The sequence below is a fragment of the Blastomyces dermatitidis genome (genome assembly GCF_000003525.1).
Source record: "Blastomyces dermatitidis ER-3 genomic scaffold supercont1.10, whole genome shotgun sequence".
Taxonomy (NCBI): domain Eukaryota; kingdom Fungi; phylum Ascomycota; class Eurotiomycetes; order Onygenales; family Ajellomycetaceae; genus Blastomyces; species Blastomyces dermatitidis.
This window is the reverse complement of record NW_025544783.1, coordinates 1,948,482-1,971,451: the sequence shown is the minus strand read 5'-3', so window position 1 is coordinate 1,971,451 and position 22,970 is coordinate 1,948,482. Positions and strand designations below refer to the sequence as shown.

The 22,970-nt window shown below is 47.0% G+C and overlaps 3 protein-coding genes across 3 annotated transcripts; all 3 read right to left on the bottom strand.

Annotated features, from left to right (window-relative positions):
- Positions 1-236: 236 nt before the first annotated feature.
- Positions 237-1,709, bottom strand: BDCG_08127 (acetyltransferase; the record flags this gene model as incomplete). The annotated part of the gene is made up of 2 exons (XM_045423905.1): positions 237-1,354; positions 1,544-1,709. 2 exons carry the CDS (start codon positions 1,707-1,709, stop codon positions 237-239), a joined length of 1,284 nt encoding a protein of 427 aa, XP_045272743.1.
- A 1,670-nt stretch (positions 1,710-3,379) lies between these two features.
- BDCG_08126 (dynein heavy chain, cytoplasmic) lies at positions 3,380-16,588 on the bottom strand (the record flags this gene model as incomplete). Its single annotated transcript, XM_045423904.1, has 3 exons — positions 3,380-3,835; positions 3,911-16,221; positions 16,306-16,588. The coding sequence occupies 3 exons, from the start codon at positions 16,586-16,588 to the stop codon at positions 3,380-3,382; spliced, it is 13,050 nt and encodes a 4,349-aa protein (XP_045272742.1).
- A 667-nt stretch (positions 16,589-17,255) lies between these two features.
- Positions 17,256-22,621, bottom strand: BDCG_08125 (dicer-like protein 1; the record flags this gene model as incomplete). The annotated part of the gene is made up of 16 exons (XM_045423903.1): positions 17,256-17,567; positions 17,629-17,781; positions 17,843-18,028; positions 18,081-18,585; positions 18,650-19,050; positions 19,103-20,182; positions 20,231-20,413; positions 20,467-20,535; positions 20,587-20,656; positions 20,710-20,768; positions 20,831-21,515; positions 21,571-21,681; positions 21,739-22,004; positions 22,064-22,167; positions 22,217-22,413; positions 22,473-22,621. The coding sequence occupies 16 exons, from the start codon at positions 22,619-22,621 to the stop codon at positions 17,256-17,258; spliced, it is 4,530 nt and encodes a 1,509-aa protein (XP_045272741.1).
- Positions 22,622-22,970: the final 349 nt, after the last annotated feature.

The window sequence follows — 22,970 nt, the reverse complement described above, 5'->3', positions numbered from 1 at the left end:
AGTGTTTCGGATTTCTATTTTCTTCTTGGCTGGAGGGTGAAATAAATAAATAGAACTAAATATAAATAATATAATATAAAAATAGTTAAATGTTGGTATCTCATGTCACATGCCAAACACGCCCCCAAGAAACAAAACAAGACAAAGAATAGATAAGTATATCGTAGGTATCATGTAGAATGGTAATATTTATATAAAAACAAAATATAATAATATAATAAAAATAATAAAAATATCTACCACCCCCTCTCCTCCAAAATAATCCTTTCCAAAAACCGCCTCGCCCACCGATCATGCTCCAGGAACTTCCCATGAAACATCCCAGGCAACACCTGCGTCGCATTCGCATGATCGTCCGCAAAGACAGGCCCATCAAGGTTCCTCAGCCGACAGAGCCCCACCGCCTCCTCAAGCAACCGCGTCCCAACCCCGCACTGCCGATGCGACTCCTTCACGCTCCACGCCCGGATAATCCCCGTCCACCTCGCTGAGCTCTTCCGCCTCGATGACCGCGGTCTGGGTAGGAGAAAGCCCGCTGCCCCCATGCTAGCGTTGTTGGTAGTAGTAGCATCAACACCACAAACACTACCACCAGCACCAGCGCCAGTAGTAGTACTGGTAGTAGTAGAGGTAGAAGAAATAGGAGCAGGAACACTCTTCGTCTTCGCGATCCTCAGCACAAGAACGCCCACAATCTCTCCCGCACACCTCGCCACGAGCACCTCATCGCGCCGCTGCGAGACGCCATTCACCGAGCTGGCGGCGAGCCAGGCCCGGGTGCCCACGTCCTCGGCGAGCGCACTGTAGCCGCGGACCATGTACTGGATTGCGAGGAGGGTGAGCAGGCTGCAGAGGGACCAGAGGGTGAGCATGAGGATGAGGTCGCTGGGCGGGGAGCCCGTGTAGAGCAGTTTGGCGATGGTGAGGAAGAGCATGAGCGAGGTGGCGAGGATGGAGGGGTGGGAGAGGATGCATTTTGCGGCTAGGTGGCGTTGTTGGGAGACGGTGTCGGCGATTAGGTGGAGGGCTGTGTGGATTTCGTCGGCGGTTGTGGCGGTGGAGGTTGTTAGGTTTTGTAGTAATATTGTTGCAGTAGTTGTTGTTGAAGGGTTGGAGGGGGTTGTTTTCTTGAATGTGCTCGAGTTCTCATGGTGTAATGGCGTGTTTCGTGGTAGATATGGTGTTCCATTGAGAGCTGAGCGGGAGAGGGAGGTCCTTTTCGTTTCTGCTAAGGGGTGAGTGAAGGGGTTTAGAGGGTCCGGTGTATATGTAACGGGGATGAGAGGTGAGGGTGGAAGTAGGTCTTCGTTCAAAGAGGATATCTGGAGATTTGTTCGTAGGGATGATAGGAAGGCTGTTGATATATATATAAGTATTAGCAGTTGTTTATAACTATCTACAAAAGCGAACCCCCGCAAGAACGATATCGCAGAACCAATAATCAATAAACACATATTATAGCAAAAAGCAAAACTTGATCGCCCATATTCGAAGACTTAAAAGTAAAAACTAAAATAAAATAAAATAAAACAATAGAACCCACCAAGCGGAATCCGCAAGCCGGGAATCTGATCCCCTACATCCCAAGCTGGCAGACTGAGGTCATGTACATGTACATGCAGCAGTGGGACCCGCGAGAGCATGGAGCTAGACGACGACGTCGAAGAGTGTCCTGCAACACTTGGTCGAAGCCTTGCTGGGCGTTTCATGGCTATGAAAAAGACGCAGCCCGAGAAAAGAATACAGATGCGAGGGAGCGGGTATTTATTTATTCCATGGACAGTTCAGGGTTAAGGGGGGGGAAAATAAAGAATAAATTGAAAAATAAATAAATAAATAAAACATCTAAAACATTGAATTATAAATGTTTAACAGCTTAAAACAGAAGCAGAAGCAGAATGAGATATAGTAAGGAAGGGGAGGAGGAGCGGATGAGAAGAGGAGAGAAGGAAGAAAAATCACATTCTCTCTGCTAAAAGAGCAGAATAGCACATAGATAGAGAGAGAGAGAGAGACGGATTTGGTTGGTAGTGAGTTTCAAGAAAAATCCAGACCAGCTGAGACGTAATATACACGGAGTATATGGTATAGAGAAATCGAACTGGTTAAATGGTTTTTTTTTTTTTTTTTTTTTTTTTTTTTTTTTTTTTTACAACGACAACCGAGAAAGTGGAAAAAGAAAAAGCGCAAATGGCGAATGGCGAATGGTTGCAAGATAGATCGGCCTGGACAGAACCTCACTCACTAACCTGGCGGGGTCCAACTGACTCCCTAGCTTTCTCACACCGACCGTCGTTAGCCTCTACAAACGCCACCAACTGGCAACCAGCAACAGCCAACGAGCGCGGGGAACTACTCATCAATGTCATCATCCATGGATGTGCTGATCACGGCGAACCGTCTGCTAAAATGTCTGGACTAATGAGAAGAAGGAGGGGCGGACGATACGATCCACTTAGAACGCGAAATCGATGGGGCCCGTTTGCAGTTAACAGCTTAACATCGAGGAGATGGGCGGTTGTGAGCTAACGGGGAATAAATAATCAGGCCTCGGGACTGTGGGGTAAATAATTAACTCTTTGAACTCTGTTGCATGCGTTGCCCAGGAGAGGAGAGTTGGATGAAGCTCGGTGGTAGAGGGAGGAGTTGTGAAGAACTTGATGCAGTTTGACTTGGCCCTGATACTGATGGTCTGAGAGAGTTAATCTAGTGCATTTAATAGCTGGCCCCGAGGACGACTTAATTACAAAATAGAGATACGACTAGACAAGAGAGTAGCGGAGAAGGTAAAAACAAGAGAAACATAAATCTCAATATAAAATAAAACATGCGAGAATTAAACGACAATGACAAAGAAAAAGAGACCGAGCAATACAAAGGAGAACCATATGTGGGAGAGAGAAGCCTCATGTTAGCTTGTCAAGTACATAGTACATAGCAATACATTAAAAACGAAAGGGAGAATAAAAACCGGAAATTGTTAAAACCCAAAAAACCCCGCCACCATTTGACACAAAAAAGATCACAACAAGATGATGGTTAAAACAACAAGAGAACTTGAAATTGAAAAGAGGGGAAAAGAAGAATGTTGAAAAAAGATTGTGGAATGTGAATGGGCCAAGGAACGGGAAATTGCATTCTGGGTATATCCTCCTTTTTGCCAGGACAAAGAAAGCTTGAAATAAGAAAAGAGAAGAAAAAGAAAAGAAAAAAGACCAGAGAATGTCGTCTCCGAAGCGCTTGGACTCGGAATTTATTCGGGCTGGAAGAGGTTCAATTTGCCCTCAGGACTGGCTCCAATAATAAAAGCATTCCCCAAGGGGTGGAGGGAATGTGGTGTATGTTGCAAGAGAGCAAAATTCGGAGGTCGCAGTAGTTCTTACAAAGCTGCAGCCTCAACCATTAACTGTTCTCCCTCATCAAGTAGATTGGTCACCTTGGCCAGGTTCTCAATCATCGTCTTGCCATACCCAACAAGTAGAAGCTTTTCCGCATTGGCCGGTAGTCCCAAATATGTCGGTGGTTCACGTTCAGGCAATTGATTGACCCATTCAGTAAAGTTTCGCATACTAGTACCCGAGGGTAGCTTGAGGCAATCATCATCTTCAATGCCAGGCACTAGGTTATGTTCATCTTCGAAAGCGGCTGGAGTTAGGAGGCTGTTGACAAGATTTTCAAGAAGTTGGAAATCCCCGCTGTCGTCGATTTTACCACCGTAGGTTTCGGTAATTAGGGTGCGGAGCAGGTCCCAGGGGAATTTCTGCGGTGCAACGTTGGAACGGCCTTGAGCAATCGAATCGACCCACGTGTCGAGTATAAATGCGGAACATTCATACTGTTGAAATTTTTGCGATATTAGTGATATGCTACCAGTAGGAAGGAGGTTAGTGGTAAATAGAATGAAACCTACATCGCTATCGTTGAATTCCCAGAAACCCTTCCATCCCATGCTAGGCGCGTACCGTAGTCTCTCTTGAACAACTGCATGTAGGAATGAGAGCAGCAGATAGATACGGGCTTTCTCCACAGGAGGTTTGCTGGCTCGGATGGATAAGGAAGAGAGGGAATCCTTCATATTGGCGCGTATGCCCGCTGGTTGTTCGTACATCAGCACGCGGGAAGCTCGAATTAAATTGACGGGTATCTTAGGACTAGACTCCATGGACAGGAAAAGTCTGAAATTGCTGTGAGGTTTGAGAGAGTCAAGACGTTTTTCAAGACTCTGAAGCCAGGACGGCGCGAGATGTACGTTCTTGACAAGGACCCAGGTGCCAGTTGCAGCCGCGTTGCTGATGGCTTTGTCTGCGCTTTCAACTCCCTCATTTGAGCCCATGGCGATGTTTGCACAGGTCGCGTGCATCCGTTCGACAAGTCCATCTACCTTGTAACTGGCATCAAAACCAGGGCTCGAGCTGAGGGAAATCGGGGCGGTTGCAGTAACTTGTTCAACAACATCCTTAAGATCTCCGCTTCCGTCAAAGAGATCCCTTCCAAAGACTTCGGTAACAAATCTTTCGGCAGTAGGGACAAATCTGTCAACGCGGAAGAGTTTCACTAGGAGAAGCGACCGGAGTTGCTGGTCACGGGAGCTGACGTCTTCCTCCCAGACAGCAGGGACAAAGTTTTCAGCAAACTCTTCTGTGAAGAATTTCTCCCAAGCCTCTGGAGGAACCGATGGGAAAGATGACTTGAAGATCGACATCTGCGAAGCAGTCGCCATTACGGAATCTTTGAGGTTTCTGTCTAAGGAAACATCGCACCCCTCGACACTCATATCCAAGATTGTGTCAATGATCCCCTTATCCATGGAATAGGGAGATGCTTGGGCTAAAAGCATGGCGAGGGTTATTCGGTCCTTCTGGAGAAGACCAAAGGAAGTCCTTTGGTAGGCAGTAATGAACAGGTCACGGAGGATGATGTTGACTCTTGCAGCATGGTCCTTTTCCTGGGCAAGACGTTTATTCTGATGGAGTACCGTGTTAAAGATGTCGACAAAGTACTGCAGAGAGAATTGGTAGAAATGATTGAGATGGTGAAGTTGTTCCAGAACAGCGAACACGGCACTGCATGACCGCGCAATAATGTTGTACTGAAGCGTAATATTTTCAACTTCGGTCATGACACCTTCGGTCTCGACCATCTTATTCGAAATTTCACCAGCTTCCTTCTTCAATGTCTCAAGGGTTTCGATAACATTGTCGTCATCGAGGATGTTACCCCTGGATTCGTTCAAGGCTTGAAGAAGACGCTTCTCCAATTGGCGCAAGTGAATCTTAAATTCACCTTGGAGTTTAATGAGGTTAGTTCGGCGTTCATCAACATCGGGCCGTTCGAACTTAAGCACTTCATTAAGCGACTGAGTCTGGAGACTGCTCTGGGTGACAGTGAAGTTAACGAAGGTTGTTCTACTGCAGATGTCTGGCGCGAAAGTTGCAGACGGGTCTCTTGTCGATAGGAACAATTTGAAAGCGGGCGAAAAGTCAATTTCCTGCCTTCCCAGCTGGATGAGGACACGGCCTCCAGTCTTTTGGTATTCTTTGTTGAGAACGTGATTGAGAATTGGATCCAGGTATTCAGCATCTTGGATAAGAATTGGGTTTCCAAACCGCAATGCGCTCTCCAGCTGCTTGATAAACGAGTCGTCTAGGAAGCTAGTAACTGTAAGTTTGCGGTCTTTGCTTTCTTTCTGCAAAAATTCGGTAACACGGCCAGAGGGGTCGATGATAAGAGGATATCTATTGAAGCGTTTCAAGATAATAGCGTTTTCCGTGCAGAGGTCGTCAACCGGAAGCGAATGGTCTTGCCAGGAAAGTCTCTCATCTGCATTCGAGAGGTACTCAGTGATGGGATTGTGGGGCTTGAAGCTGATACCTGACAGGCTTAGTTGGTACACCCAGTCATCGATCATTGCCTTTCGGAACTGTTGATCATATAAACCGCCATATGCGAGGAAGGCCGCGGCAATAAGGACATCTCCGACTAGGGTGGATATCTGCGTCTCGAAGGACTTGCTTCCTTCCTCCCAACGAGACCTTTCAGAAGACAGACTGTCCAGCAAACGGACACTTCTATCGACTTTGAACTGGACACGGGACATTTCGGTCTTAATGGCTTGGGTTTCGCTAATAAGTCCCGCATACTCAGTCTTGTATGTGGCAATGCTGCTCTCCAAAGTGTTGATAGTATTCTCGATGGCCTGTGCTTCCGCCTTGGTTTGCAATGCCTGTTGTTCTAGTTGATCGACTTCGCCTCGGAGGGGCCCAACTCTATCCAGGATTTCGGAGTAGTTCACCTGAGCTTCAACCCACTTGACTAGGGGACCGCAAGCTTTGCTAGCGTGGTATACTCTCTCGAATGTGAATTCGTCTTTGGAAAGGTAATCCACATTCATCTTGTTCCTCAGGCTGCGGGTCATCTGTTTTTCGTTGTTGTAATTGACAATACTTGCAATAAAGTCATCTCTCCGAATGATCGCCTGGATCGTTTTCCAGCTGTCCACTTTATGGCCAAGCAGAGTGCAAACCGACTCCAACGCGAGCCGAACACTTGCAGGCGGACTTCCCATAGCACGAACTTCAGTGAGGTGCTGTCGTTTGATATTGCTAACACTCTTCTGGGCTTCAAGGACAGCAGGTTCAGCTCGAGCCAGATCGCCCAAGACAATTTCCTTTCGACGAGCTACTTCCTGCTCTTGCTTTTCAAGTGCCGCCTGGATTTCAAGGGAAGCGGCTTTACGTCGTTCGGCCTCTTGTTGGTCGGCAACCATCCGCTGCAGTTTTTCATTTGCTTCCACATCCTTCTGTTCGAGTTGACGTTTCTTCTCGGCAAGGCTTTGGCGCAATTCGCTGACCTTCTCCACAGTATCGCGGAGCTTCTCGAGACCGACGTTCAGATGGCGCTGTTGTTCTTCCAAGTCTTCACGTTTTTCATTGAAAAGTTTCACATATTGAGCGACGAAGTCAAGGTAATGGCGTGGCGTAAGGTAAGTGATTCGACCTTGCTGCTTTTGTAGGCGTTGGTTGAATTTCTGAAGAGAGTAATGGATGTAAACCATCGAGTTAATGATGGTGTCTCGATGTGAAGCAGGAAGATTAAGACCACGATAAGCGACTGGGATGCTATCGGGGGCAACGAAGTTGGCCTTGTCAAGATCCACAGATTGAGTAAGCTCAGAGCCGACTTGGAAGAGAGCTTGGTCAGACCAGTCGCCGAGCCAGTTAAGCACGCATCGATTGAAAAGCGCAGGACTTGTTGCAGCTTTCGAAGAGAGGCCATCCTCGGGGGGATTCATGGTAAATACAACATGGAGATTCTTGACAATTTGTTGCGTGAACCATTTATAAAGCTCCTCTTGAGAATCTAGCAGAAGCCCTTGTCTCTGCGCACCCTCCTTACAAGCTGTCATCAACGATGCAAATTCATCGCCTTCGAAGAGGCCAGGAACTTCCGCGTTGGCGAGAAGAGTATTCATCCGTTCGAGGAAGCCGGAATCAAGAACGTTGGATTCGTCCATAATGAAGCATATCTTTTCACCCTTGCATCCTGCTCGGCGCAGAACACTCCTGAGATCCTCATCGAAATCTTCGGCTGAGTACTTGCCGTGAACCTTGATCTGGAAGACTTTCAACCCATTCATCCAAGCAACGAAGCGGGATAATGTCGTTTTACCGCTTCCGCTTACTCCAATGAGGATGAGATGTCCTTGGGGCTGACGGAACACACGATCGATGCGGAGAGCATGCTCTAGAACATCATTAAATAGCACAAGAGGCACGTCAACCTCTTCCTCACAGAAGGTCTTAAGTCTTGCTTTGACGAAGTCGCGAAGCTGCTCTTGTTCAACCGGGACATAGTGCTTAGATAGCCAGTTCGAAAACAAGATAGGCGCTTGTAATGCCTTCTGTTCGTCCATTGTCGGGAAGTTCTCGAGTGCAATTCGCTTCACAGCATCCGAGGTCCATGCTCTCTCCTCTTCATCGACAAGTCGATCCTGGAACAAGCGCAAAGCTTCATGGGCCCAGATCCGAACGAGACCCTCGAGAGACAGCGTTTCCAAAGGTTTTATTGCTTCATAAACACCGCGAACCCATCTTGTGAGTTCTCGGGGGGAGTAAACATAATGAGGTTGGATCTGTGTCGTGAATCTTGTTTGAGACTCCAGGTAGAATTGAACCATAGCCTTGGTTAAAGCTTCAGAGTATCCACGGAGTAGAGGTATAATCTTGAGTACGGCAGAATTGAAAGTTCCATAAATCTGCATAAGAGAGAGCTCCCCAGGGTAATCAACCATAATAAGCGGGGCATGACGGAGGAAACGCTCGCCAAGCGGAGTACGGCCAGCGTCAGTCGGAGGATTACAAGCACCGACGAACTGGATGCGATCTAAGGTCACCCAAGTTTTGTCTGTTGTCCGCCAGAAACCGTTTTGCTCAACAAGCTGTCTAAGGAAGGAAATTGCGCGTTGGGTTCCGTATTGATCAGGGGCCGGAAGATTTATTTCGTCACAGAATATCACCAGCCAACGACCAATTTGGTTGGGTGACATAACAACACCATTGAGAGTTTTCTTGTACTCGCAGTATTGTTCGAACGTCTTAATAAGGAGATCCGGAGTCGTAGCACTAGAAAAGTTAAGTCCAACCACCTCCATATTTGGAAGTTTTCTCAAGGCAGAGAACAACGTCATGGTCTTTCCGGAACCAGGAGGGCCACAGAGTAGGAGTGGTTTATGTTCCGCAAGCCATGAATAGAGTACATCTTCATGGCGCACTGTGTCCAAGGTAGGAATAATGACATCCGTTTGCGTGATGGAGTGAGTATTTATCTCGACAGATGGCACTTGTGATTGCCAACTCACCCATTCAGCTTTGGGAAGTGAGACGTCAAAGTCTATGAGGGACGAAGTTTCGTTGAGTAAGGGAGAGTCAATTGTCGAAAATCCCGTGACATATTGGCCAAAAGATTTTCGGTCACCTAAGGGGCAGTCACCCGTGAGAGACCAAACAAGGGCAAGTAGAAGCTTCTTCGACATGTAGGACTCGGCTCTCTCTGGGTCCAATGGGAAATCAATATGCTGAATATTGTACTCAAGGATATTTCGGCAGGACTTGTTCAATAAACTAAAGAGGGTATTAAGAGCCCGAATATCACTAAATTCCATGATGTGGTTATATTTCTTTGCCTCTTCGAGCGCTTTGAGGATGAGGTCATCGCTCTGGAGGAGACCCTCCAGCAAGTTTGCAAGCATCCTCTGAGTTTCCAATGTCTTTGCGGATGATTGGCCAGATGGAACACTATCATCATCAAGGTCTTCAAAGGTTCTAGTTTTCAACGACTCGACATAGTTGGTCACCATCATATTCGGGGTTACTGTGTCATCGCTAAACCAGACCATACCGCATCGACTAACAGTAGCAAGAGTGGCGTATTTAAGGGTCTCAACTTCGAACATAATCCGCACATTTGCAGGCAGATTGAGACGTTCACCGTTTGGAAGAGTGAGTAGTTTGTTGTCATCCAACACGCTGTTCAGGTTCTCAACCCACTCCGGGTCAACATCTCCATCGAAAACAATCCAGTGTCGTTTTGAATCCTCCCCTCGAAGGTTATCGACAATTTTTCTTAAAATTCCGGTGAAGAGACCATCTGTCCATTCTCGAGTAGTGCTTTCAAGGTTACCATAGAGGGCCTCCTTAGACATGACCTTCGAGTCTATAACATGGCAAACTCCTTCTACCCCCTCCACTCTCTGCATTGCCTCGAGCAGCGTCTTCCAGGCCGCACTCTTGCCCGAACCCGATCTCCCCACCATCATGACACCGTGGTGGATGCCCTGAATCTGGTAAAGCTGCAAAGTCTTCGCGATCCATGTGTCACTAGCAACGTAATGATTTTCCATAGCGATATCGCGAATGGCCTGCGCCAGCTTCTCGAAGTTAGCCGGAACATACTCAACTCCAGGGAAGTCTTCAACCTGGATCTCCAACATAGTCTCAACATCTTCACGAATCAGTTTTGGCGCGATTGTCTCCCTAATACTCTGGACGATAATTTGGGGTTCTATAATTTCATTGGGTCCTAGGTCGCCATCGGAATTTGCAAGCCTTAACCGCTTCAGTCCACCAGAGCTGACAAGCACACTCTTCAAAGCACGTAGACCAAAGTCATAGTGGGCTTGCTTCGTCAAGCGTTTGGCGCAATGCTCAAAGAATGGCACGGTTTGTCTAGATAAAGGCTTGGCTTGTTTGAATCCCTGGGAAAAGAGCATGACCTCAGCGATTAATTCCTTATCGGGCTTAGACATAGCGACGCTACGGAATAGCTTCTTCAAGTTGTCGGGAAGGTTAGATCGTCCAGCGTATCCAGGGTTCATGGTGATGAAAATGCCCGTGTTCAAGTTGACCCGTAAGCGGCGACCTACAAGCTCAATTTGAGCCTTTTCCTCATCACTACTATTTTTCAGCCCAATCTGGATATTTTGAATTTGTTGCGAAACAGCAGATAATATCCTCTCCTCCAGACGGTTAAACTCATCAAAACAACCCCATGCACCCACTTGACAAATACCCAAGAATATTCTGCCCATGGCTTGGAAGTCAAATGTATCGTCACAGCAGAAAACAAGGGTAAATCGACCCAGCTGGAGGCCCAGAGCTTTGACTGACTCGGTTTTTCCGGTTCCAGCCGGCCCGTACGGAGAGCCACCCAGTCGTTGACACAGCGCTTGAGTAAGTGTCAAGAAACAGCGATCTGTCAAAGGAGTTCGTACGAGGCGCTCGGGAACACCAAGGTATTCGAAGCCATAATCCAGCTTCGCGTTGGCCATGTGGACGTGAAGTCGTTGTAGGAAGTCTCCTTGAGACTGGTATACATAACGCATCTGTAGAAGCCAGAGGTAATGTGTTGGTGAGGTGGCGTTGTGCTTGATTAGCTTGGCAATAGAGTCTCGTTGATGGACAAATTCCGTAATCAGATGTTCACATTTCTTTCTAGTGATGGGGTCCAAATCTCCCAGGACGGTTACGGCAAGCAGGTCCAGAACCCGCACCTCCGCATCGTAGAGCGCGGGTAAGCCACTTCCACCCGCCTCAAGGGCGGATTGGACAGCCTGGGTCCAGACGGCTTGGCTGCTAAGAACGACAATCTGAGCGGGATAGTTGGCAATGAAGTCGCTAAATGCAGTTTGGTCGACTTCGGGGGCGTGATAGATTGGTTCAAATTGTTCAATAGCCTCCGCAAGCAGTTCGGCCAATGTTAGCTTCATATTAGTATCCAAGGCGCTAAGCCAGTCATTGATCCTTGGTGTTTTAATAGGCGAAACCTCTCGCTTCAGTCTTACTTCCTCCCCTTCCTTTGAGCTGAATCCAACGATATTCCCGTCGTCATCCATCAACAAGCCAGACAATCCAGCAAACATCTTCTTGAAGTGTTTGGCAACACGGAGAGTGTCGTTGCTGTTACCAATAATTTCCAGGAGATCCTCATCACCAACGAAGTAGAATCTTGGAAATGACATGCGTTCTCGCTCCAAGTACTCTCCAAGAGCCTTTTGGATTTTGTGAAGAAGCTCCGCCAATCGCTCTAGGGACTTTTGGACTCCAGTGATAGCAAGAATATCTAGGACGAATGGAGACTTGTAGACCTTCTTCATGACAGCGAAAAACTCGGAATTGATATTTTGGAACCGGCCAGACTCGACAGGGAGCAAATGTTTGATATCCGCATTACCAGTGAAAACGCCCTCAAGATATACCCACTGTCGTTGAACATCAATCCAGACATCGAAGAGAACATGGACTCTGTTTAGTTTATCTTCCCAAGAACTAGCTTCTTCCTCGAACTCTTTGTAGTAAGGTGAATGCCTCATGGCTTGAAGAGAGTTGAGGTTCTCGCTGCATTTAGCGAACAGGTCGTCGAAGCCCTTGATCAAGCGGCATTTGTTCTGGTAGTTGACAAGATCGAGAGAATAATTTTGCCATGTTTCCCGAACCATTTTCAAGAATTCTTCTAGAGCCATTTCGCCCTGTGCTTGGGCGATGATATCACGAATAACGGGTTCGCTGGAAGCGAGCTGTAGATCCCAAACGTCACCAAGTGTTAGGGAAACTTGGGAGAACCGTTTGCCTGGCTTAAGGGCTTTAAAGATCTTTTGCCAGTGTCGCTCTCGGACAGCTTCGGACTTCATATCTGAAAGCAGAGGATTGACTTTGAGGAGCTGGCGCAAAATGGTCTGGATGTGCTCAAAGGCAGCATATTGCCGCATCCGACTGGGCATTTCCTTTGTCATTTTGATAAGTCCATCAAGCGATTGGCGAAGTTTTCTCGGTTGGACACTGTTCCAAAGCACGTCCCTAAGTTCGTTCAAGCTTTTCCAGATCGTCGACAATGCTGCCCAGACTGACATAAAGTCCTGCACTTCTTCAAGAACAGCCACAAGAGCCGTTTCCGGGCTCCCGGGCAAGTCAAGGGCCTCCTTCGCCTTCGTGACCATTTCTGATTCAGAGCGGAGGTTTTCCAATCGGGATTGGAAGGAGCTTAGTGTTCTTGAAGCCTCCTCCGGCGGGATAGAGCCGGATACTGGCTTCTCCTCATTCCACTGGTTGATTATTTCGGCGATCTTGTTACTAATCACACGGTCCTCTGCAATGATCTTCGCCTGGAGAGCATCAGTCTGGTCTTGCACGATCTTGCTCTTTCGTTCAAGAAGCTCGCTGAGCGCGTTCCAGTCATCCCGAACTTGTTCAACATGTAACCAGTCGCTGGGGAAGTGGTAACGTTGTCGAGCCAAGGTTGCCTGACCCTGGAGGAAGAGTTCGACTTCCGGACCCCATACTCGCGCCTTTCGCTTGCACTGTTGAACGCTTGTGATGAACGACACGGCGTGTGCAGTTGACGACGCTTCCAGTGTCTGGCTTTCCAGGTCTCTCTTGGCAGTGACAATTTCATCATGGACTTCGCGCATTCGAGTAGCAAATTTCCCACCAAATTTGTGCAAGATTTCATGTTGCCATTGGTCATATCTCGCGTTGACCCTTGTCTGCACTTGCTCGTAATCGATTCTAACATTGCCGAAGGATTTGCCAACTTCAGAGGTATCGAATGTCGCGCGACTTTTACGGATTTCCTGTAGAAGTTGCAGCCATTGGGACAAGTCGTCACCCAGCACGTCATACACCTGGGATGCCTGAAGATCCCACAAGGATTGGAACTGAAGCCATTTGTCCACGTAGTCCGAGATGTCGTCTAGCCTGGCCCCAATTACAGTATACACTTCGACTAATTCACTAGTGCAGTATTGAGGGAGATTTGTGAAGTGGGTTTCGGATAGTCGAGCCTTCTCAGTCTCAATTGACATCTTGTATCGCGCCGACTTAATTTTTTCCAGGTTGCAAAGAACGCCAACCCACTGGTCGAAGTGTGCAAACCAGCTAGCTCTTGCGTATTCGAGAGGAGGATCCAGGCGAAGTACTTGATTTCTCATGGAAATCTCGTGGAAAAGCTTGGGGAACTCAATCGTGTATGTTTGCGTTTCGGCATCATTTGCTGTCTTCGAGATTGGAGCATACGGCCTCCGTTGGACACCGTTCTCGTCATATTTGATTTCTTGGAAGGCTATAATCCACTCTCTTATCGCCCGATGTAAGCGTTCTTGTAGAATGAGTTCGATTGTCTTGTTCATATTCGAAACCCAATAGCCGAGATTCACATAGTTCTCCAGATTCAGCTTATCGACAGAATTCTGGATTTCATCCAGTCGCTGGCGGAAGATGGACGCATCATAAGGGCAAGTCTTAAGGTCGGCAATGGCCTTCTGAATGCTCTCGTTAATTACAAACAGTGTTGACGTTTTCGACTGAAGGACAAAGGCAGAGGCAGCGAATTCGCGAACAAATTGGACATGTTTGCTTTCACTTCGACCCTGGGCCAGTGAGGGATCAACTGCCCCATTAGCCATCACTTGCTTGATGTGGAGCTCATAAGAATGAATAAATGACTCCCAGCGCAACGGAAGGCCCTTCATAATTAAAGCCTGGACATCATTTTTGTAACCGCTCAAAAGAATGGAGACCTCTGCCATAGACGAGATCGAACGCATTGTTTGTAAGACGGTTCGAACACTTTCAATTAAGCTAATGGCATATGGGTACACTCGTTTCGCTTCTTTGGAGATCGTGTTGATAGCATGAGGAACTTGGTAATTGAGCCAGACAAGGTTTCTAACTTCCTTAAAAAGCACAATAATCTGCGGGTCGAAATTAACGTCAAGCTCAAGAGTATTTCCCGTGGCACGATTGCGGAAGATCTTAAACAGCCGGCCAGAAATCGTAATATTTCGTCGTTGAACATCCTGTAACCAGTTCTGGAATATAGGTCGCGTGTCAAGCTTCTTTCGGAACATGTTACTTTCAGCTTGGAGTTTCTGCCCTTCAGCATGCAAGTCCCAGTCTTCTCCTAGAACGTCTTCGACTTTCCTCATATAGCCATCGAGTTGCCGCTCAATCTGACGAGCCCAGACGATTGCACCGGATACCGGGGGCAGATCTCGCAGTTGCGCCATTGGGTGTGCTTGGGAATGGCCATACTGCTGCTTGAATCTCTCGTGCAGTCTTGCGATATCGTTCTTAACTAGTTCGATCAATTCAGATTGGTGTATACTAATAGCGCTTCGAATCTTGGGTCGAACGAGCAAGGCGTTGAATTTCGAAAAGACGCGGAACATCTCTGTGGCATTCTTCGCAGTTGCCAGGCGGTCCTTAAGTCGGGCAATTATCGAATTTTCCACTCTAGAAGTGCGTTCATTATACGAGGCTTCGGCCTGGATCCATATCTGAGTACCTTCTTCAGATACATCGAGAACGTCGACATCTTTCAAGGACGCATAAGCTTGAGAAACTTCATCCAGGGCATCGACATCGCCGATTTCCTCCACCACCATAGCTCCATCGGCATCAGCACCTGACGACATGCTGGCGTTGGGTCCAAGGACGTTCACGATAGTGCGCTGCAGTTGTTCGTGATTGTTGCGGAAGGTGTTGATGTACTTCAGTCGATCTTGAATAGCGCTGTGTCTTGGCTCAACTTTGATAGAGATGAATTTTTCGTTCCGCCGTCTTATGGCATCACGAGCAACATTCGTGAATTCTTTCACATTCTCATCCCAAGCGCGCCAGATAACCTGAGCTGACCGCATCAAAGCGCGGAATTCCTTAAATCCAAGGTGCATGATAGATCGTCCGTGTATCAGGGTGCGGATTTGGGTATCCAAATCTCCCGATATTGCCTCCACAAGCAACAGAGAACGCTTGATAGGATACGGGCAAATACGGAGTTTCTTGTTCAAATGGGAGAAAATGAGATTCAATGCATCGTGCACCTTCTGCAGGGAGGTGGCTGACAAGAGTTCATCGAGGGGGAAATCTCGCATGAGTTGATTGTATTTCTGAACCGTTTCAGCGGTTTCCTTCAATCCCGTATCTGCCGAAAAGCTAAGTGTTACATTAAACCGTTTTGCATGTCGCAGGATATCCATGGTAAGCTGCACCCCATCACTTCGTAGCTGGTCCTCGATCGCCTCCAGGGCCGTTTCCATTGATAACCAAAAATTGATTTCCTGGATTGCGGATCCCTTGATATCGTCTCTGGACATTTGAGTGGTAGTCTGGATTGATTTGATCCACCCATTCACAATGTTCTGAATGCTGTTAAGGACAATGGTATTTTCAAGCACAGATGCCGGTATGAGCTCAGTAGAAGGTTTAATACCTCGTGCTAGAGCCTCGTCCAGTGCTCCCTGGACAACTTCATGCAAGGGAAGATTCAGCACAGGAATTTCAATGTTCTCCTGTAACTGCAGCAGGCTTGATTTCAGCTCCGCAATCTTCTTCTTTGTCACAGGAACTCCCGTCTTTGCATCGCTATCGCCCCTTCCTTTCACACCGTTAACTGCTTCCTGGCCACTGGTATAGGCATCAAAATATGGTCCCAGAACATGGTTAACAAAGGTATGAAGTGTCTGAAGCGGAGAAACAGTAGTAGTGCCCTGACTCAGAGCCATGTGCATCGGCGACAGGAAGCCCGGAAGATTCGTGGCATGGACTTGGGCGGATATTGGGACATTTGGATCCAAAGGCTGAAGTTGCCTCGTAAAGGCCATCGATGAAACGGTTGTAGGGGTAAGGGATAACTCGAGGGTAAGAGTATAGATATACCTGGTTGGAGAAGCTGTTCAAACAAAAACATATCAGTGTCAGCTCTCTATTCAACTCATGCATCCCACATAGCATAATAAGAAGTAGATAAACATACGGGAACCCTCCTCCGTCCCATTTGTCTGTTCAGTTTCAACAGCATCTTTCTGGACATATAACGCAACCTGAGATTCGGATGCGAAACGAGAGCACCGTTGGATAGTCTCAGGGTACTTGGCCTTGGACAAGAAGCTTCCAGCGCTCTCCAAATCTGTTTTCAGCGCATCGAGCGTACTCTGCAGGGTCTCCGTTAAATATTGGACAACGGTAGCTGGATCAACAGATGGAGGTTGACTGGGCGGCGTTAGGCCGTTGGGCACCCCTGGAAGAATGACCTCCATACTGGAACATAAACAATAAGTATGTAGATTGGTGGATGGAATTCATGAGGGGATTTAGCGGAGGAAGAGCAGGCTCCAGAGCCTATTGCACATCGACCGATATGGGGTGGTCGTTTATTCGTGTTGTGGATAAGTTGTAGATGTGTACCACCGCTGATAGAGGGAAGTGGTTGCAGTGAGCCTGTAAATGAGCGCTGGCTGTAGGTAACCTTTTGGTTGCACGCGGCGTGTTCTTTGGTCACGGGACTGGGTGTCAGGGGCTAATACGCTAGTCCGCTCTAGGCTTAACTCGGTGCCTGCAGCCATTTCGCTGGAACCTTTCGGGCGTGCCTTGCGTATTCAGGCGATGGCGTCTGCAAGTTACTATGCTATGTATGTACGCTGTACGCTGCAACTCCCACATTTCAGGGGAACCAAAATTATATCTGGAAGATTTCATCTGGTTTTCATTCTAGTTTACTGTACGGAGTACGGAGTACATCGATGTCCATTTATTAAGCATCAACTATCTAGCACGCAATTTCAAAAACAACCTTTGGAAAAGAATGCAAATAACTAAAAAGTAAGAAAAAAGTAAATATGGGCTGGCTATCTTGAAACGCACTCCTTAAATCTCCGAATGATGGAAAAAAGAAATCCCGCTCCAAAAAAAGGGGTAAATTAATAATTATCCACATATAGGCTTCACATTCTTGAGACTGCAGTTTTCCTCCTCCCCCTTGTTGACTACACAATCACAACCATATATTTCGCGGAATTTGAATGGAGCAAGTCCTTCCAATTTCGCAAGCGCAGCCTCGCTGGCTTTAATCTTTGCATACCGTACAGATGAAGCAATACCTTCGGCTACAAACTCGTCGTGGACGATAACCGCTGCGTATACTCGTGGCTCTGTGCCATCCACCATTTGCACCTCACCGGCCTTCAAACAGTAGCTGGTGCATCCGAAATCGATCGTTAGCCGGTTGTGAAAGTATGTCTGCAAGTTATGTTAGCCACCGGCCTTGTACATGAATTGTGCGAGGGAGAAGAGGACATACCGTTGGGTGTTTGTTTGCAAAGGTGTCGTAAATGCTCATATCCTCAAAGTACTGTTTGAGGTGTTGCTGGAAGAAATCCTCCACCACCTCAAATTTGAAGTTCGAATCGACAAATATCGCTCCAATGTATGCCTCTAGCATATCCGGCAAGCACTGCAACACTCATCAGCCGCTGACTTCTGTGCTCCCCAAAATTATTCCACCACATACGTACCTTTGGCGGATCACTCGTTGTGGTCCAGGCATCTGGGGAGTTGTTGCTATCAGCCTCCGCAAGTTCAATCTCCTCCACGTATCTAGTGATTTGGCCCAAAAGAGCGTTGCTGAAATATATAAGGTGTCTATGTAACCCTAGCTTAACAGCAACTGCACCCAGAAACTTATTTGATACCATAGCCATCTATTGGACTGTTAGTTTTTAGTCTGTTACTTCAATCTGACTGGAAAAGTACCTTATGTTCTGTGAGCCACTGAGGATCCCGATCTGGATAACGGTGATACAGATATTCAACACAAACCATATCGAGTAAAGAATCTCCTAAAAACTCTAGACGCTGATAGCATGGAACTCTACTCCATGCTGATGGGAACGAAGCGTGTGTGAATGCGGAACGGAGCAACCTTGGGTACCGGAACTGATATCCTAAGCGGTCGCCAATTTGCTTAGCCAAATCCAATTGACCCGCATCCGCTTGGGCGATTTGATAGTCTGGTAGTGAATATAGGTTGACATAACAATTCCACTCCGAAGCTCGGTGGTCGTCGCTGTTCACAAATGTAGTTACTGCTTTGACTGCTGAATCAAACCGATGTGCCTTTCCTCCTGATAACAAAGAAGCGCCGATCAGCGCCTCGCAAATGTCGGCGATCGTTTTGTCGCCCAAAGAATGTTTGTTTTGCGATTCCGATTTGGCTTTTCCTTGGAGGAGCTTAATCCCCTCGGGGTACCAGTTTCGTCTATAAAGCATTATTGTCAGCTGTGAGCACGAAAATCCAGTTACGGGCGCTTTGAAAAACGGACCTGGAAAACCCCTGTGTGCGGATAAACTCGTAGAGTTTAATTCTAACAGCAGTATTGAACAGATTCTGATTGCATATCAGACACATTCGTTTAACGTGAAAATCATATTCGTCGTTGTCAGGGTTCATGGCAAACAGCGAGATGGAGGTAGCCATCTTCAGAAAACAGTCTCCAAGGAACTCCAGCCGTTCGTAGTTCTTACCCATGCCTCGTTGGAAATGAATTTGTTCCCCTCGGTGCTCTTCGGTGTTATCTGAGTCCTTTGTAAGGGCTTCCAGAGCGAGATGCGTTTTGATATTTATATGGAGCATGTCGCATGCCTCTAGAGAAATCAAGTAGGACTCTAGCCGACTTATGATGGCCGGGAAAGCGAAGGCAAACGCAGCAACTGGGGCGGGCAACTACGAAAAACATCAGTCTTGAAAATTATCCCCTCATGGAAGCGAATCTTACAGCTGAGATCCTCAGAGGTTCCGGGCAAATATAATAGGTCGTTCCTTCCCCTTTTTCCTGTTCTGTCTCCCTATCCAGAAGATTTCGGCGAAGTCGAACCAATTCAGCTCGAAAAACTGGCTGCTTCCAGTCGCATTCTCCTAGAAACTTTAGACGGGAGTTCTTAAACAGACTAAGACAATAATTCATTATGTTTTCCATGTACCTTCTCTTCGCCATCGTTGCTGGAGGGTGATCTGAGGGGCTTAGGCTCGGTTCCACCGTGGACGTGAAGTAGCGATATCTGCCGTCCCATTTGTCGAAAAGAAATCGGTTTTCCACAGCGCTGGTTGGCATACCGGGAAACCATCGTATCTCGGGATTGTGCTCCACATACTGAAGAATACTTACGTCGAGAAGTTCTCGGGGATCCACATTTCCTGAGATGTCGGTGTCTCCAGAGTTTAACCTTACCGGGCAAAGCCAATAAGTCATCATGGCCGGTTGATATTCGTATACTTTGTGAAAGAGATCTTGGAATATCCTGAGGGTGAAAGTAGTGAGCAGATCCAACTCGGCTTCCGAGACTCGTAACGAGGTGCGCAGGGGAACCGAAATAACATCGACTTCAATGTCATCCTCAAGATACAATGGGAATTTGGGAAACCTTGGAAGGGCATCTCGTGTGAACAAAAGGAGAGGGTGGTATTCTCGCCGTAATTTGCCCGTTGGCCTCAAGGTCAAAAAAGTGGCATATATTTCCTTCGGAATGGTGCCACGAGCATTCTCCCACAGCTTAGGCTTCACAATCATATCATATTGATTTGCTTTCTTCGATTTTATGGCTAATTTCGCATTTCTCATAGCCGGCAGTCTCTTGTGATACTTTGACACGAAATGGTCATCGAGGAGCCCATTCTTTCTAAGCATCAAACATGTTTCGAAAGCAGCAGATTGTTTGGCATGCAATTTCCGTGCCGACGGTTTACCCGTCATGCCCCGGAAAGGGGATTTTTCAGGGAGACTAGCTTCGCAAACAAAGGCACCGTCAATTCGCTCGATAAAGTAATTCACTTGTGCCGACATATCGTTCTCATATTGCTTGGAAATATTAGCCTCAATGTAGCGCCCTCGGGCAGACACTCTTACCAGAGAGCTTGCGTAATGTGCAAGGACAGCAAGGGAAGACTCATAGGTCAACTTTGCGCCTGTGCTGTGGATGGTGAAAGAATTACGGTATCGTTCATTATCCAGAATCATTCCTAAATCATCACTACTACCTCGAATAATCCTGTCTTCGGGGAGAGCTTCGCAGAACCGCCGCATGATATTCTTGACGACGTTAGTCCACCGGTACGTATGAATTCCTAGTTTTTATGCCTCACCTCTGCTCGCTGGACCTCCTCGACACTTGATGAGTGTATAAGATTATCTCGTTCCACCATATGCGCGTACTACGGATTAAAGTTAGATGGGAATGCCAAATCCTGAGCAGAACGTCATACTATAGAGTGGGAATGTCGAGCTCGTCCACGGCTTTGGACATACTGAATCATGGTCGAATTCAGATCGAACCTAGGACCAAGGTGAGTCTCATACTTTTTGCGGATGTAAGGGATTGTTCTCACCTAATAACCAGGTTGCAATCTGGTATATCCAGTCCCTCTTCAGCAACAGAGGTTGCAAACTTCACCCGTTAGAAAAGCGAATAATATCCTCTTGAGAATACGAAAACTCCAACAAGCGTACCAGGCAATTGAGCTCCCCTTTGCGAAACTTCAACAGTGTCAAAAACTGCTGCCGGAAAGAGAAGTTTGCGCCCCCAATTCCGTCATGTCGGACCCCTATGAGAACCCCCGTTCGCATGTGCTGTGTTCCGATCCGAGAAAACAGTTCTGCTAACAACCTCGCTGTATATCGTTGCTGTATGAATACAATACATTTCGTGTCCGTGTGCCGTTCAAAGTACATGGAAAGCTCATGACTCAATAGTCGCACTTTCGAGCTCAGGTGTTCAGTGCAATCAACCGGAGTATAAAAGGCGTGACTTTTGATCAACTGCGCAGCTTCTCGAAGAAGGTCAATCGCTTCGTCAGCTCCTTTGAGCTGATTTCCAGACCTAGATTGCATGTAGCTCTTAGAGATCTTGCCTTCGAGCTTGGGCAATTCTGCCTCGTCCAGAGCGAATGTCCACAGCCAATCCGAACACCATCTCCCCAGTGTCGAGCTTGCCTCCAAGGCAAACGAGAATATCTTTTCCAGTTCACGGATCCTGCCAAAACGTGATTGCATAGATTTGTACAACTCAGTCTCGGAAGGGTCATCAAGTCTATCATATACCCACATCTGCTCATTTGGCCGTGGTATCGCTTGCCGCAAAGCATTTAGGTTGGACGCGGTTGCAATCTGACTGTCAAGTAGTGCCTCAAGAGTCCTAGTCAAAGGGGTTAGCTGAAATAGAAGTCATATGTCCCGTAGAGATACCGCACATTGCAGCTTTTACCACATCCACCTTCGCGTCAACCGGCGATGCCGTCATTCCAAATATCTTGGGTCTGTTTTGAACTACAATCTTTTGCAAATAGAAGTCTTTGATAATCCTATATATCCCGTCAGCTCCGGTAGTAGGGTAGGTCATATATATTGGGTCTCCTTACCTGGCATACGGGTGGTCCTTTTTAGCATGATGGGCCTCGTCGAAAATAAGAAGATTGATCCGTTCCATTTGGATAAACGAACGGAGCAGACATTGATGTAGAACTTCGGCGGTACAGACAATAATCATATTCCTGGAGAAATGCTTGTCCCAGGTATCCTTGCTCCATAAGTCAGTCTGCATAGCTCCGCAGAATTTATCGATATTTTGATCAATATTTGCTTTCAAAACCGCGGCCTGTTGATATACTAGGGTAACGGTATCGACCTAGTGACTAATTTTCAGATATTAAGCTACTCTCTAAACCCGGAACAGCCAGGACAAACCAGAAAGAATGATATACGAGGTGGTTTGCCATTGGCTCGATCAGCTAATTCGTTTTGAATCATTTGCTTAAGCAAAAGCACTGCGATCAATGTTTTACCCGATCCTATGAATGTTAATATCTATAGGAGAATGAAATGCAGCAAAAGACATACCCGTATCCAGTACAGCAATAGTATTCGCCGTCTTTGCTTTCTCAAAAAGTTCCAGCTGATACTCTCTTGGGTCATGGATAACAGAGGTAAAATCTTGTTTGTCAATTAAATTATTCATAGACAGCTCACTATCGTGCTTAGCTCTCGCTGCTCGTTGGATATCCTCCGTCATAATGGTTTCAGTTCTGCTGGACAGACTAAATAATAATACCGTCCATCAGAAAATGCAAGGTTCAGGGAATAAGGAGATACGCACAGCGCCTTGAATTTGGCATTTTGCTTCTGTCGTCGATGTTCTGCGTTCAGCGGAGCCTGATCAGAGTTTTCTAACTCGTTATTTGATCCCTCTGGTCCTGAAGCATCATCATGCCTCCCGGCGGTCTGGTCTATATCCATGGCACTCATCGCTGCCCCTGCCTTATTAATCACCTTGTCCTGACACGAGCTTGGAATGGAGTCGGGACTAGCCGCAGTGCAGAAGGTTACCTATCTTGAAGGGTATGGTATAGAGCAAAGGAATAGAAGATTCTGTGCCGCAGACGTGAAGGAGGGGGGAAAGTACTGTACCTAGGTACAACAAGTAGTGGACGCTATTCGATGGATTTTTGAAAACAGTGAAAAGAAAAGATAGAAAAGAAGTCTGAGATAAAGTCAAAGAATAACATTAAATAAATTGTAGCTTTATCTAAAGATAAGCAAACAAAGCAGTATGTATCAGTATCAGCTGCAGGAAATGTTGGACGACTAACTACAC